Source organism: Monopterus albus, unplaced genomic scaffold, assembly GCF_001952655.1.
Source record: "Monopterus albus unplaced genomic scaffold, M_albus_1.0 scaffold198.1, whole genome shotgun sequence".
Lineage (NCBI taxonomy): Eukaryota > Metazoa > Chordata > Actinopteri > Synbranchiformes > Synbranchidae > Monopterus > Monopterus albus.
In genome coordinates this window covers 614781-627511 of record NW_018128078.1, presented here as the reverse complement: position 1 = coordinate 627511, position 12731 = coordinate 614781, and the positions used below count along the sequence as shown (strand labels likewise).

Here is a 12731-nt window from a genome sequence, read left to right as displayed (position 1 = left end):
ACAACAATTCAGAAAAATTTCAAATTACAGATGACACGTTCAATGGCATTTGTAAATTGTCTACTAAAACCGTGCCATTCGTGCTAAAGTCCACTGATTGCGGCCGTTCAATTACAATGAGTTAATTTTAATTTAAGTCCAAACATGTCCTTGTGCAGATGGAAGGGTTAGGGCCAAATTCAAATCCGAGGTTTAAGCCATGCTAGCAGCACGGCATTATGGATGGCAATGTGATTTGATTATTCTCTGCACCTCCGTGACTGTCTGGTTTGGCTCAGCTACCAAACAGGACAGGAACAGACTTCAGTGGACAGTCAGGACTGCAGAAAAGGTCAATTGGTGTGAGCCTGCCCTCCATGGAGGACCTGTACACCTCACGGGTCAAAAGGAGGGTGGAGAGGATCACTGCAGACCCCTCACACCCCAGATACAATCAGTTTGAACTCCTCCCCTCTGGACGGCGTTACAGGTCACTGTGCACCAAGACAACCAGGCACAAGGACAGTTTCTTCCCCCGAGCCATCACTCTGCTTAACAGTTAACCCAGGACAGTATGACTGGACAATAACCCTCAGTGCAATACCTTCCCCCAGTGCAATACCAGTAAATATACATTGTACAGATTATACAGATCCGTACAGGTCTCTATTTTTAAGTACTCAATTTTTATTCTATTTTTATCTCACTTCCTAATGAATATTCCTTTGCCTGTTTGAATTGTTTATTGCCTGTTTATTTTGCATTGTTTGCATTGTTTATTGCTTGTTTACACTGTTTTATTTTTATTATACTACACAGCATTATGTTGGCATATTGTTTACTTGCCCCTTGCTGTTGCCTTGCATGGGGATATGTACGGTACATATACATTGAGAGCCAATGTACCAGAGTGAAATTCCTCATGTCCAATGCACCTGGCACTGATTCTGATTCTGAATGTAGCTTGAGGTTCACATTTGTATTTCTTTAGTAAAATAATTCATCAGCTGTTGGATGGGTTGTGATGAAATTTGCTGCAAAAGTTTCTGCATTTGGTTGAAAGCAGGCGTAAATATGTCTTCATAACATTGGTTGTGGTGTTCGGAAACATCATTAATAACATTTAGGTTTGAGTGTGTGTGTGTGTGTATATAAAACCTGTGTGTTCAGGCTCAGAGATGGTGCATAGGATGGTGGCGGGTGTCATGGCGGCGGTGGTAGACACACTACTGTCTAAACTGGACAACCGAGCCCGACTCTGACAGAAAAAGAGAGCGAGAATGAAGACATTCCAAGAATAACCAGCTTGTTTTGTTTTGACTTTAACACCAGGTAAAATTCTACCTGGGCCTGCTGCCGTTCACAGTTGATGGAGTTCCTGTTCTTTTTAGCAGATTCAGCTTCACCTGTGGTTGTCTTGTCAACAGATGCTGTGTGTCTGCCTCCCTGGAGATTTTTGACCATGTCCGCCTGCAAATCCTCAATGTAGTTGGAGGTGGGCACCATCTGAGGAGGCCAGTGGCCATGAGACAGATTCCTGTGAGATAAAGGTACAAATCAGGAAACCAGTACAGTGTAGTCCTTTATATACTGTGTGTGTTTACCAGCTGTTGTGTGTATACCTATGGTTGTGTATTGCGGTGTGTGTACTCAGCAGCGCGAGTTCTGACAGTCTCTCCTCTGCACACTGAGCAGTGAGTCGAGCTTCGGCATCCTGGTCCCAACAGTCCTCCATTGTCTCCTTCAGTGAACGCAACATCTAAAAAACATAATATCGCCAGGTAACAAAAATCATCGCAGGGTGTTTCACATAGTGAGGTTTAGACCATGCAGTACCATGAGTATGAGTGATACCATCATTTCCACAACACAACTTTGATCTTAAACTAAACAGTACAGAAAAATTCTAGGAAGGTTTTATACCCTGAATTCAGCCTGTCAGCCAGGAACAGAGAGAGCAAATCCTAATTCTCTTAACTGCACCCATGGTTCTCTTACATGCATCTTTTTCTTGCAGCTTAATCCTGTCCACATAAAATGAGAGGAAAAGATATGAAGAAAAATTGCAAGGAGAGAGGCCTCAAGGAAACATGCTTATACTATGTTTATGCTATGATCCTTCATCTGAAGCCTCCAGTCACCAACTGGTTTCTGATACAGGGGCATGTCGGTCCATATGGAATTATTATGATCAAACTCAGGACCTGCGGGTCAAAGCATCAACAATAACCTGTGAGTTGAACATGTGCTAACAGGTGAAAACTGACCAAGCTGTCTTCCTTCCAGGCTTCGGGGAATCTGGGTCGGTACTTCTCTCTGGTGATGAGGATCTGCATGTCCTCGAAGCTTGGATGGTTCCCGAGCTCGGCCTGGAATGCCAGCTGGTAGTCAGGTACTGCTTCACCTGAATACATAGATGAGGTAAATGTCAAACATTGCTATGATAATACATTTTACAGCATTTCATCACAGGACAGCCTGTAATTAGCTGTGGTATTTCATTAGACAATTTGGTGAAACTTTAAGTCCATTAAATGTCAGAAAGCGGTGAAAAAAATGCTCATCTTGCTTTCCCTGACTCTGAAGTAATGTCTTCACATAACAGACCAAAATGAAAAAATATTCACTTTACTGTGACATAAATGATATAAAAGCAAAACATCTGAGACACTGAAGAAAGTGGAATCAGAAAAAGTTTGGTACTTTTACCATAAATAATATTTAACATTTACTTTAGTTACCTGATGATTAACTGAAATGTCATTATTCTTATATCGTTAACGGGGACACTGGCAACATGTAACGAATATCCATCCATTTTCTATACCGCTTAGTCCCAAACGGGGTCACGGGGGGCTGGAGCCAATCCCAGCCAGCTGCAGGCAAGAGGCAGGGTACACCCTGGACAGGTTGCCAGTCCACATAATGAATATGTCTCTGTATATAAAAACTATATAGAATAATACACCTATTCTGTACATATGTATGTCATTTACATTCTCAGAAATCTTTTACATCCTTAATATTTCTTTTAATATTGCTTTGTGAGTTTCACACGACACATTACTTGTCGCACTGTACTTGGATGATATGGCTGCAAACCGAATGTCCTTCTGGCAAAACAACAAAGCTGAAGTTTGAAGCTGTGTGCCTCATGTGATATGTTGCATGTCCTGTATGTGAGATGTTGTGTGTTTGTGCATCGCAGCATTGTGTCACCTGGGAACAGGTCGGAGCACCTCCTGAAGCTCTCCCAGTAGAGCAGACCCAGAGCGTAAACATCCACCTGCTTCAATGCTGACTCACAGTCCCGGAGGTTCAGAACTCCACCCAGAACCTCCGGAGCCATGTATCGCACCGTCCCCACCTGCAAACACACACACACACATGAACTCATCTGCCTCACTGCCTCAATGTACACCTGCATCGGCACCATCATCATTGCTCCACCTGTTACCTGACCTCAGATATGGCCATGGTGACGTCGTCTCCCGGGCGACAAGGCCGGTTTCCTGTCAGCTTCATGGACAGACCAAAGTCAGCGAGGACGCAGGACAGATCGGCTCGGACCAGGACGTTCCTACTGGTCACATCTCTGTGGGCCACTGCTGGTTTATACTGGTCTGAGTAGAGACAAAGGCCAGGGTGTCACATTCAAACATGTCTTTATTGTCATAATTAAAGTTTTAATCACAGCTCTCAGCAGCTCCTGGTTTTATTTGACCTTTTATTTTTGCATAAAAACAAGACATTTTTTCTTTTATTTCAAAAATTATTTATTGTTTTGATTTGCATATTAGACAGACAAATTATCATGTGTACATCTTTTGTTTCCTCATGAGAAATGCGCCTTCTGTTTTTTATGAATCTTAGAAATGTATCCTTCTACATTTTGCTCTTGTGACAATGAAATATTTACATTTTTGTACTGACAGCACCGCCTTTTGTTTTTCATGTATTAATCCTGTTATCTGAAGAAAATGGGCTTTGGTTTTCTCACAAATATTTATCCTGTTAATATAAGAAAACCAAATGTGTTCTTGTGAAACCAAGATACGTATCACATTAACTAAAAAACTACGTTTTATGCTCCAGAAAATGAGGCATTCAATATTACTATTTATTCTTAAGATCACAGAAGCAAAACATAATTACAGAACAGCAGCTCTCATTTTCTATATCTGCAGCTGTAAATTATAAAGAGGAAATACTGAGAAAGGCAGAAAACCAATTAGTCAATTCCAACTAACCCTGGTTTGTGTTTATAAAACCTGGTTCTAACAATAGCTGGCATGTCTGTGTGGCCACCAGGGAGCACAGTGCTGCTCTGGCACTGTACCAGACTCCTGCTGTATTGTTTCAGTGAACAGCAGCCACTGTGTGTTGGAGAGACACTTAATTATCTTTATCATGTGCAGAGTCTGTTTGGTCTGGGACATGTTTAACATTCAGGTGGTGTCAGCAGCAACACGGCTCTGTGTGTGCCGTTGGTACACTGCAGCTTTTGTGCAGAAGAAAGAAGAAAAAATAGAAAGCGAGAGGAACTAGTCCAACAATTAAAGAACAACTGACTTCAAAGACATTCGACTCTCCTGCTCAAAATAGAAACAAATCAGACAAAAACAGTCCAGTTAAAAAAGGGATTAACATAGCGGAAGAAGTACTCGGGTCCTTCACTGAAGTAAAAGTAGTAATTCCATACCAGTGTGGTCACTGGTGGGCTGAACAGATTCTGGACACATTGGAGCTCTGCGGCCCATGGCGCGGCTGCACTGGCTGGCATGTTCCTTCATCACCATGAACACACACACACTGTATCTTATTCTGACTCAGTCCCACCGACACCATCCTGCTGCCACCAATGCTGCTTTTCAACTATCAGAAACTAATGAGCAGTATACCCCATACTTCGCCCCACATAAGCTCCAGGGTTGACGTGGACCGTCCTGCTTTGTTTTCCACTGTATTTTTCCTGTGGTGGTCTCTGTTTAGAGGAGGGAGGGGCTGCACCTCACACTCTCCCAGCTGAGCAGAGAATGTGAAGGATCTCTCCGCAGTGCAACAGTCAGCCAGTAAAAGAGACTGTATGAGCGGTTTATCAAACAGCTGTTGAACAAGCAGAACACAGACTGGCAGACGTGACGTCTTCACCGCTTTGCCTGAGTCCGCTCACTGAAGTTCCTGTTTTACCCCTAAACCAATGAGTGAATTACTCCTTTAACCTCTAAACCAGTATAAGTGCCTCTTTACACACTGTGCATGTTATGTTAATGCTTGAGGTGTGGTACCACGATCACCGGTGACTGTTCTGCATGTATGCCCCCATATAGTTTTTGTTTGACAAAAACTATATGAGCAGCTGTTTCAGGAAACTACTGAGAGGTAAGAAAAAATGCGGCACACACAGGTGAGATAATAACATGAGGTGCACCTCCTCTGTAGAGTTCGGTATGCAGGAAGGCAAGTCCTCTGGTCACACTATGAGTCATCCTGCAGCAGGTCAACCAGTCCACCGTGTGGGCCGACAGGTACTGGGACAGACAGCCCTGATGGACGGACACATAGGACAAGAGATTTATTTGTACTTTATTTTTAGCACAAACCACACAACATACACACTGTATATACAGTACATATACACACACTCAGTGATCAGTTTATTAAGAACACCTAGCTCTAACTAAGTCTAATATTATCAGAGGATATATGTTTGGAAGAGTCAATAAAATGTGTTTCGGAATTAAAAACCATATCTGTGCATGCACATACAAAAATCCAATCCTACACTGAACAGTGACTATTGAGAGCTGTGTGTGCAGACACCCACTGTATGACTGCTACAGAGGAATGCAGTAAGCCAACTGGAGACATTACACTCCATGTGTGTGTTAAGCCCCTTTTCCACCGCCTGGTACCGGCTCAACTTTACTCGACTCAGCTTGACTTATTTGTTTTTCCATCAGTCAAATGCTGGGGGTAGTACCTGGTACCTGGTTCCAAGTGAGCTGAGGTGATACCAAACAGTGACATGTAAACACTGCAGACTAGCGATTGGTCAGAGAAATTTGACCACCAATGGACCCGGATGTTTACAAGTGATGATACCAGTCGTTCGTTCTTCATTCATCCATAATAGTAGCTGCCACTTCTCTCTTGTGTGTGTTATAGAGGATAACATTTATGGAGATAAGAGGCCTCAAGCCTCCGTTACTATATAATATAACTGTTATATAACGTGGACCACCACACATCTTATCAGGTAGCCCACAGGTTACTGAATGTGATAATATGAGCACAACGGCTACAGCTACGCCTGCTAGGTAGAGCTAGCTAGCTGGCTGGCTCGTTAGCAGGTCATCACATCTCTGAAAACGTCGAGTACATTTGTAAATGGCATTACTTGGATACACTGATCATATATTTGAAAACTAGATGGTTATTTTCTCACCTGAAAAAATATAACAGTCCTAGGATGAACGTGATAACAGCGTTGAGCCTGGCCTGCCACCATGGGCCAACCACTTCACAGTAGTTTCATGTGGTGCCGCTGTGACAACCAGCTACACTGAGGGCAGCTGTCTGCAGTGGAAAACAAAGCTCCTGGTACCAAAAGTGAATAGAGTGGAGTAGAACTGTGTTGCGTTGAGCTGGTACCAGGCAGTGGAATAGAAGCTTTAGACAATGTGTGTGTTGCATGTTTTGTGTAACAGTGTGTGTGTGTAAACAGTGTGTGCTTATAAACAAGAAGCTGAAATTGTGTGCAAGCTTGTGAACGAGTGATACTACAAATTACATTTACACTGTGTGTGTACCTGTTTCTGTATGGTTGTGTGGACACAGTTTAGATTGAGACCATCTTTGTGAGGACATTTCTACGCTGTGAGGACATGTTGTCCAGTCCTTGTTTTAGGGTTCAGTTTAGACTCTGGTTTAGGTTAGGGTTAAGTGAAGACTTGGGGTTAGGCATTAAGTTGTGATGGCTTGATTTAATTTAATTCATCCCCTAGAGTACGGGGCTAGGGGATGAATTAAATTTGTGTCCTCACACAAATAGAAGGATCTGCATGTGTATGTGTGTATGTGTGTGTGTGTGTGTGTGTGTGTGTGTGTGTGTGTGTGTGTGTGTGTGTGTGTGTGCAGCCAGCGGCTCCAGACAGGAAGCAGGAGTGGAGGCGCCGTCGTCTTCAGCACAATAACAAGATTAATGGGGAGTCAGAGAGGCATGCGCATGAACCACAGGAGCGACAGCTGAATGTGGGACCACGCTGACAAACTACAGTCTGCTGTTAGCACCACCTGCGGGCTGCAGAGGTCGTTACAGCCACAATAAAAACAAACTACTGTACGTTCCGATAACTGAACAGTAGTAGAGGTACACATATGAAGTTTGTCCTGAGGGTGGCGCTACAGGAAACATCATGAAGTCATTAAAAGAGTTCATCTGGTGGAGCAGGTAGAAGGTCAAGGGCCTGTTTCTCTTCACGTGTGTTCTTGCGGACTTGTGAAGCATCATCAGTCACAGCATAAAGTACAGCACAGATAAAGTAACCACTTAGACTGGGAACATGTGGTCATTTTTTCAAAGTTATGCCGATTTGGAAATTTGCCCAGACGTTTTTGGAGATGCCAGTACCTAGTAGTAATTAGCAGGCAGCTACATCTCTTTCAGACCACAGTAGTCTGTCAGCAAGGACATTGGCTTTCCAATTGCACTTTGAGAGTACTGCATCCTCCCATCCCGAACTTAGTGGAAATATATCTATATCTATATCTACATCTACATCTATATAGAGAGAGAGAGATATATAAATATAGATAGATAGAGAGAGAGAGATAGAACAGCAATGTCCAAGTACCATCAAAAGATAAGACAGGTCCTGAAAAGCCAGCTCAATGGGAGGAACAATATCCAAGCCATCAACACATACTCCCTGCCAATCATCAGGTACCCTGCCGGAATAGTGAGCTGGCCAAAGGAGGAGGAGGAGTTGCTGCTGTGAAGACCTAGAATCTCACAATGCATGGAGGCTTCCACCTGAAGTCCAACACCTAGAGACTGTATACAGCTGCAAAGAAGGTGGACGAGGCCTGATGAGTGTCAAAGCCACTGTCCTGGATGAAACCCAGAGCATCTAATGTCATTGATGATGTCACAGTGATGTTAACAATGACATCATCATCCTACACACCACCAGCCACTCAAACGGGAGGAGACGGCCCTCATTGCCCTGGTAACAGTTACCATAGCAGCCATCCTCATCATACCTGCCAAAGTACTTCTCTAAAATTCCCGCTGACTCTGTTTAAAACATTGCGGCCACTTTGACGCTTGCCTTCCTGACTTTTGCAAAGCTGGTGACTCCCACCAGCTCATGAAGATATTTACATTTGAGAATGTCTGTTGTTGTAATGGTGCTTGAGACTTTCTTTACCACTTTCCCTCAAACTTCAATTTCAGACAGAAGCGAATCACACAACTGCTGCTGCTGAGTTGTTCATCGAAAGTGTGTCGATCAGTCACGTGATAATCCGCTGCTGAAAGAATGTCTGAGACAGCATCAGACTATGACCAAAGACCAACCAGAGGAATTGCCATGGGATGATAAGGCCCTCCATGGGATGAACCACCCACAGATAATCAAGGTGGCTGACACTTTAAAATCCTACCAGTGGCTGGAAAAGGCTGGGCTATCGGACAGCACTGAGGCACTGATCATAGCAACACAAGAACAGACACTAAGAACCAGATCAATTAAAGCAGGGGTCACCCCACCAGACAGAAACCCAGGTGCTGACTGTGCAAAGAGGCCTCAGAGAGTCCAAGACATAGTGGCGGGATGTAAAATGCAGGCAGGTACAGCCCACACTGAACAGCACAACCAAGTGGCTGGCACTGTGTACAGAATCATCTCTGCTAAGTCTGGGTTAGACCCTCCCAAGTCCAGATGGGAGACTCCTCAGAAGGTTGTGGAAAATAACAGGGCTAAGATCCTGTGGGACTTCTGGATCCAGACAGGAAGGTACTGGCCAACCAACCAGACATTATGGTGGTAGACAAAGAACAGAAGGAGGTAGTAGTGAAAGACGTAGCAGCTCCAAATGACAGCGACATCAAGAAAGAGCATGAGAAGCTGGAGAAGTATCAGGGCCTGAATGACAGCACTATAAAAAAGACAGCACTAGTCAGCTAGCATGCATGTCGAGATACTCATTTAACAGATGTCTTACATGAGAGTAATACTCCATGAGGATCAGGAACTCCGGTCGTCCATTGGCTGTTGTCCTCTCGTCAGCCATCAGGAAGCAGGCGATGTTGTCGTGTTGCTGCAGCAGCGGTAGGCTATAGATGGAGCACTCATTGGTGTAGTTCTGATGGTTGGCCGAGCTGAAGATTTTGACGGCCACACAGCGTTCATTAAGACAGCCACGAAACACTGCACCATAACGACCTCGACCAATCAGCTGCCAGAAAGGAGGGCAGAAAGGTTTGTTAGACTGCTGGTGTTCCTCAGGGTTCAACTGTAGGTTCTAGCATTCAGCCTTTACAGCATTTGTTTATATTGTATTTACCCTAACAGGCAAATATCATGTGACAACTTTAAATATTTGCCTTAACTCTTTTATTTATATATACTGTCCATGTGGTTTGGTGGCCCTGCCTCTTTGATTAAAGGGACAAGCCACACATTTTGACAAGATCAATCTATTAGCCTTTACTTTGAAAGTTCCAACTGAGAATTTGATAACAGGTGTATATTGAGATTTGAGGTTTTAGAAGGCAGGGGGGCTCTCATGAAAAACACTATCCAGGTGCATTTGGGGAAATGTAGGGGCCTAAAAATGAGGGCATCTCATCTTTGAGGTGGTTTTGAGTCTCTGTAGTTGTTTTTTGTCTAAGTGATATTACTTCTTTTTGTGGTTGCTGAGAGTCTCTTTAGTAATTTTTCCATTATAGGAACCAACTGAAATGTGTCACGCCCAGTAACACTCATCACAGGTTCTGGCTTTGTTAGCACTACAGTGTGCCCGCTTTGGAGGTGCATTCTGGGAGCAGGTAGTACCGGAGGTAGTACTAAAATCAAGTACCAGGACTGTGAGGGGGAGGGTGTGTGTGCACGCAGAGCAATCTTCACACCTCAGGCTTTAGCATTACAAGCACCGTGTGTAAACACACAGCTGACTGTGTGTGTGAGGGGGGAGCAGCCCCTCCCTCTTCTAAACAGAGACCAACAGAGAGAAAATACAGTGGAGAAACAAAGCAGGATGGGTGGCGTCAGCCCTGGAGGCGACACTTGGTGATGGTTAAGGGAAGTAAGGGGTGTACCACTCACTAGGTTCCTATAATGGAAACATAGCATTTGTGGTTGTTTTTTGTAGGGATCTGGTAAAAGGGCCCTGGGTCTGTGCCCAGTATGCCTGTTCACTACTCCCGTCATGACACTAGTGAGTCAACTACCTTCACCTTCTAACTCTGGCACGGGTGAGATTTACCTCTAGCAGCTTCAGGTTCTCCAGGTCTACAGGAGACTCTGTGCAGGCTGCCTCCATCACATTCAGAGCAGACAGCCTGAGTTTCTTCTTTCCTGAACAGACACAAACACACACTTAGTATTAATTACTATCATTATTATTCGCATGTCACGTTTGTGTTCAAAGTGTGTACCTTTCATCAGGCGGTATCCCACAAACAGTGCCATGATGAGGATGGCTGCTATGGCAACGGTTACCAGAGCAATGAGGGCCGTCTCCTCCCGCCTGAGTGGCTGGTGGTCTGTAGGATGATGATGTCATCGTTAACATCATGGTGACATCATCAGTGACATTAGATCAGGGCAGTTTGAAGAAGAGGCAGAGATTTACCACACACATTCATGGATCAATACAGATTGTCTGCGCTATTGTCTTCATCATTCATCCTCCTCCTCCTCTCTGCATTAACTGTGATTAAATTTCAAAGTCTGTTTCTGACACAACTCCAACAACTCACTCCTCCACTATTTATTATAAATGGGATTCTCTGTTCCAGATTATTAAGGGCTCTGTTTCAGTCAGACAAGTGCAGCCATCAGGCCAAAGCAGCAGGTTCTAAGTGCAGGAACTGCAGTACCTTTTCTCCCGCACCAAAAGGGTAACACCACGCTCACATTCTGCTCAAAGCCTCTCTGTCACTATATGTACCAAAATGCTACAGAGGCGCAAGGGAGTAGAGGAGTCATGGCCTCGTAACATCACATGTGATGATGGGTCAGAGACTATGCATGCTCAGTGCAGCATCCATGACTCTCCTCTGATGGATTGACAGGGAGTCTGGTGGAGCTCAGACAGTAGGCGATTCCCAATTCCCTTAATTACTGTTCCTCGATCCTTGAGCCTCGCTCGGCCTGGAAGTCATTCCAGTCCGCTGTGATGAGGGATATCCCAGACCTCTTATTTCTGCTCTGAGGAGTGAGCGAGGAGGCTGTTGGAGGAGCTACGTATAACCAAGGTTACATGAGTGCATCCTTGCGATATCAGCGAGCCTGTTTACTGTGTTTACTGCCTCTGTCAGCAGCTTTAGTTTTATATCGGAGTTATTTTATTGTGTGTTTGTATGGAATAGACTGACAATGTGTCCTAGTCATGAATTGATAAGGATGCTGTTAAGCATGGTTGGTAATAAACATCAAGCAGTGATGTTGAACCTAAGACCGATGTCCCTAAAAGGACAACAAAGTACTGTATGTCTTAATCTTGGTCTGCTGAGGAGGAAGTCTCCTTCATACACAGTATTGTTTTTCAGCTCTTATCAGGCATACTGATGCTAATGTACTTGGTGTTGCTCCAACTGCTGCGTGCCAGGGAGGCGACCAAAATGACCTCAGAATAGCCTCTGTGTTGTCACAGTTAAGGAGAAGCCAGAGGACTCAGCAAAACTTTCAAACCCAAACTGACAGAAATGAGCTAAATTTGACATGACATATGAGTTTTGTTGGGAAAATCACCTGTATGGACATCATATGCCAACAAAAGTCTATGTTGGTTTGTGTGAACCTAAAAAAAAAGGGATGTATTTACATTTAAAGACAAATTTGAGATACTTGTACTTTAGTTGAGTATTTTCATTGTTATGTTATAAACCATACAAGACACGGTGGAAACACAAAACTCACGGTCGGTATAACAGTCCGAGATCAGAGCCAGCAAACACATACATCCAGGGGAATCCAAAACGCGTTGTCCAAAGATAAGTTAACATGTTAAATGTGTGTGGCTTGGCCAAGACCAAGTTATAGGATTAGAAGTGTAGCATGGAGGATCATTACAATCCTTACACACATCTACAGAACAGAAATATACAGTATGGCTACCTTACTCTTTCTGTACTTTTTGACCAGAGGTACTTCTGACCCGATGAGCAGGGACAAAAGTACAGTGTGACTTGTATTTAAAGCAAGAGTACTTCAGGGTCATTCACTTGTTCACAAAAATGTCTGTGAATATTGGTAGCTGACATGTGTAAGTGTCATCACATGAAATATGATCAGAGTATATATTCAATCTCATGTAATCGTGTTAAAAATAAAAAGTGGCACTTTTGTCCCAGGTCTCCCCAAAGAGTCCAGTGGCTGTTACCCTCTCACCTGTCTGTCCATCATTCCGCCCATCAGGCTTTATCAGTCTCAGGGCGGGGGTGTCGGCCGTGGGCAGGGCCTCTGTGAAGTTGGCATTGCAGAGATCTCGGCTGCAGCAGCAGACATGGTCGCCGCCCATCT

At 44.0% G+C, this 12731-nt stretch overlaps 1 protein-coding gene across 1 annotated transcript; it reads right to left on the bottom strand.

Moving 5' to 3' along the window:
- Positions 1 to 916: 916 nt before the first annotated feature.
- LOC109970434 (bone morphogenetic protein receptor type-2-like) lies at positions 917 to 12729 on the bottom strand. Its single transcript, XM_020617986.1, has 11 exons — positions 12600 to 12729; positions 10643 to 10750; positions 10471 to 10562; positions 9208 to 9441; positions 5411 to 5525; positions 3442 to 3602; positions 3199 to 3346; positions 2247 to 2383; positions 1602 to 1738; positions 1324 to 1516; positions 917 to 1237 (listed from the first exon to the last, which is right to left on the bottom strand). Exons 1-11 carry the CDS (start codon positions 12727 to 12729, stop codon positions 1103 to 1105), a joined length of 1590 nt encoding a protein of 529 aa, XP_020473642.1. The 3' UTR covers positions 917 to 1102.
- Positions 12730 to 12731: the final 2 nt, after the last annotated feature.

Coding starts and splice junctions, on each gene's coding strand:
- LOC109970434 (XM_020617986.1), bottom strand. CDS start 12,729: ATGGGCGGCGACCATGTCTGCTGCTGCAGCCGAGATCTCTGCAATGCC. Junction 10,751..12,599: donor GCGGAATGATGGACAGACAG/GTGAGAGGGTAA, acceptor ATCATCCTACAG/ACCACCAGCCACTCAGGCGG. Junction 10,563..10,642: donor GGGATACCGCCTGATGAAAG/GTACACACTTTG, acceptor GTGTCTGTTCAG/GAAAGAAGAAACTCAGGCTG.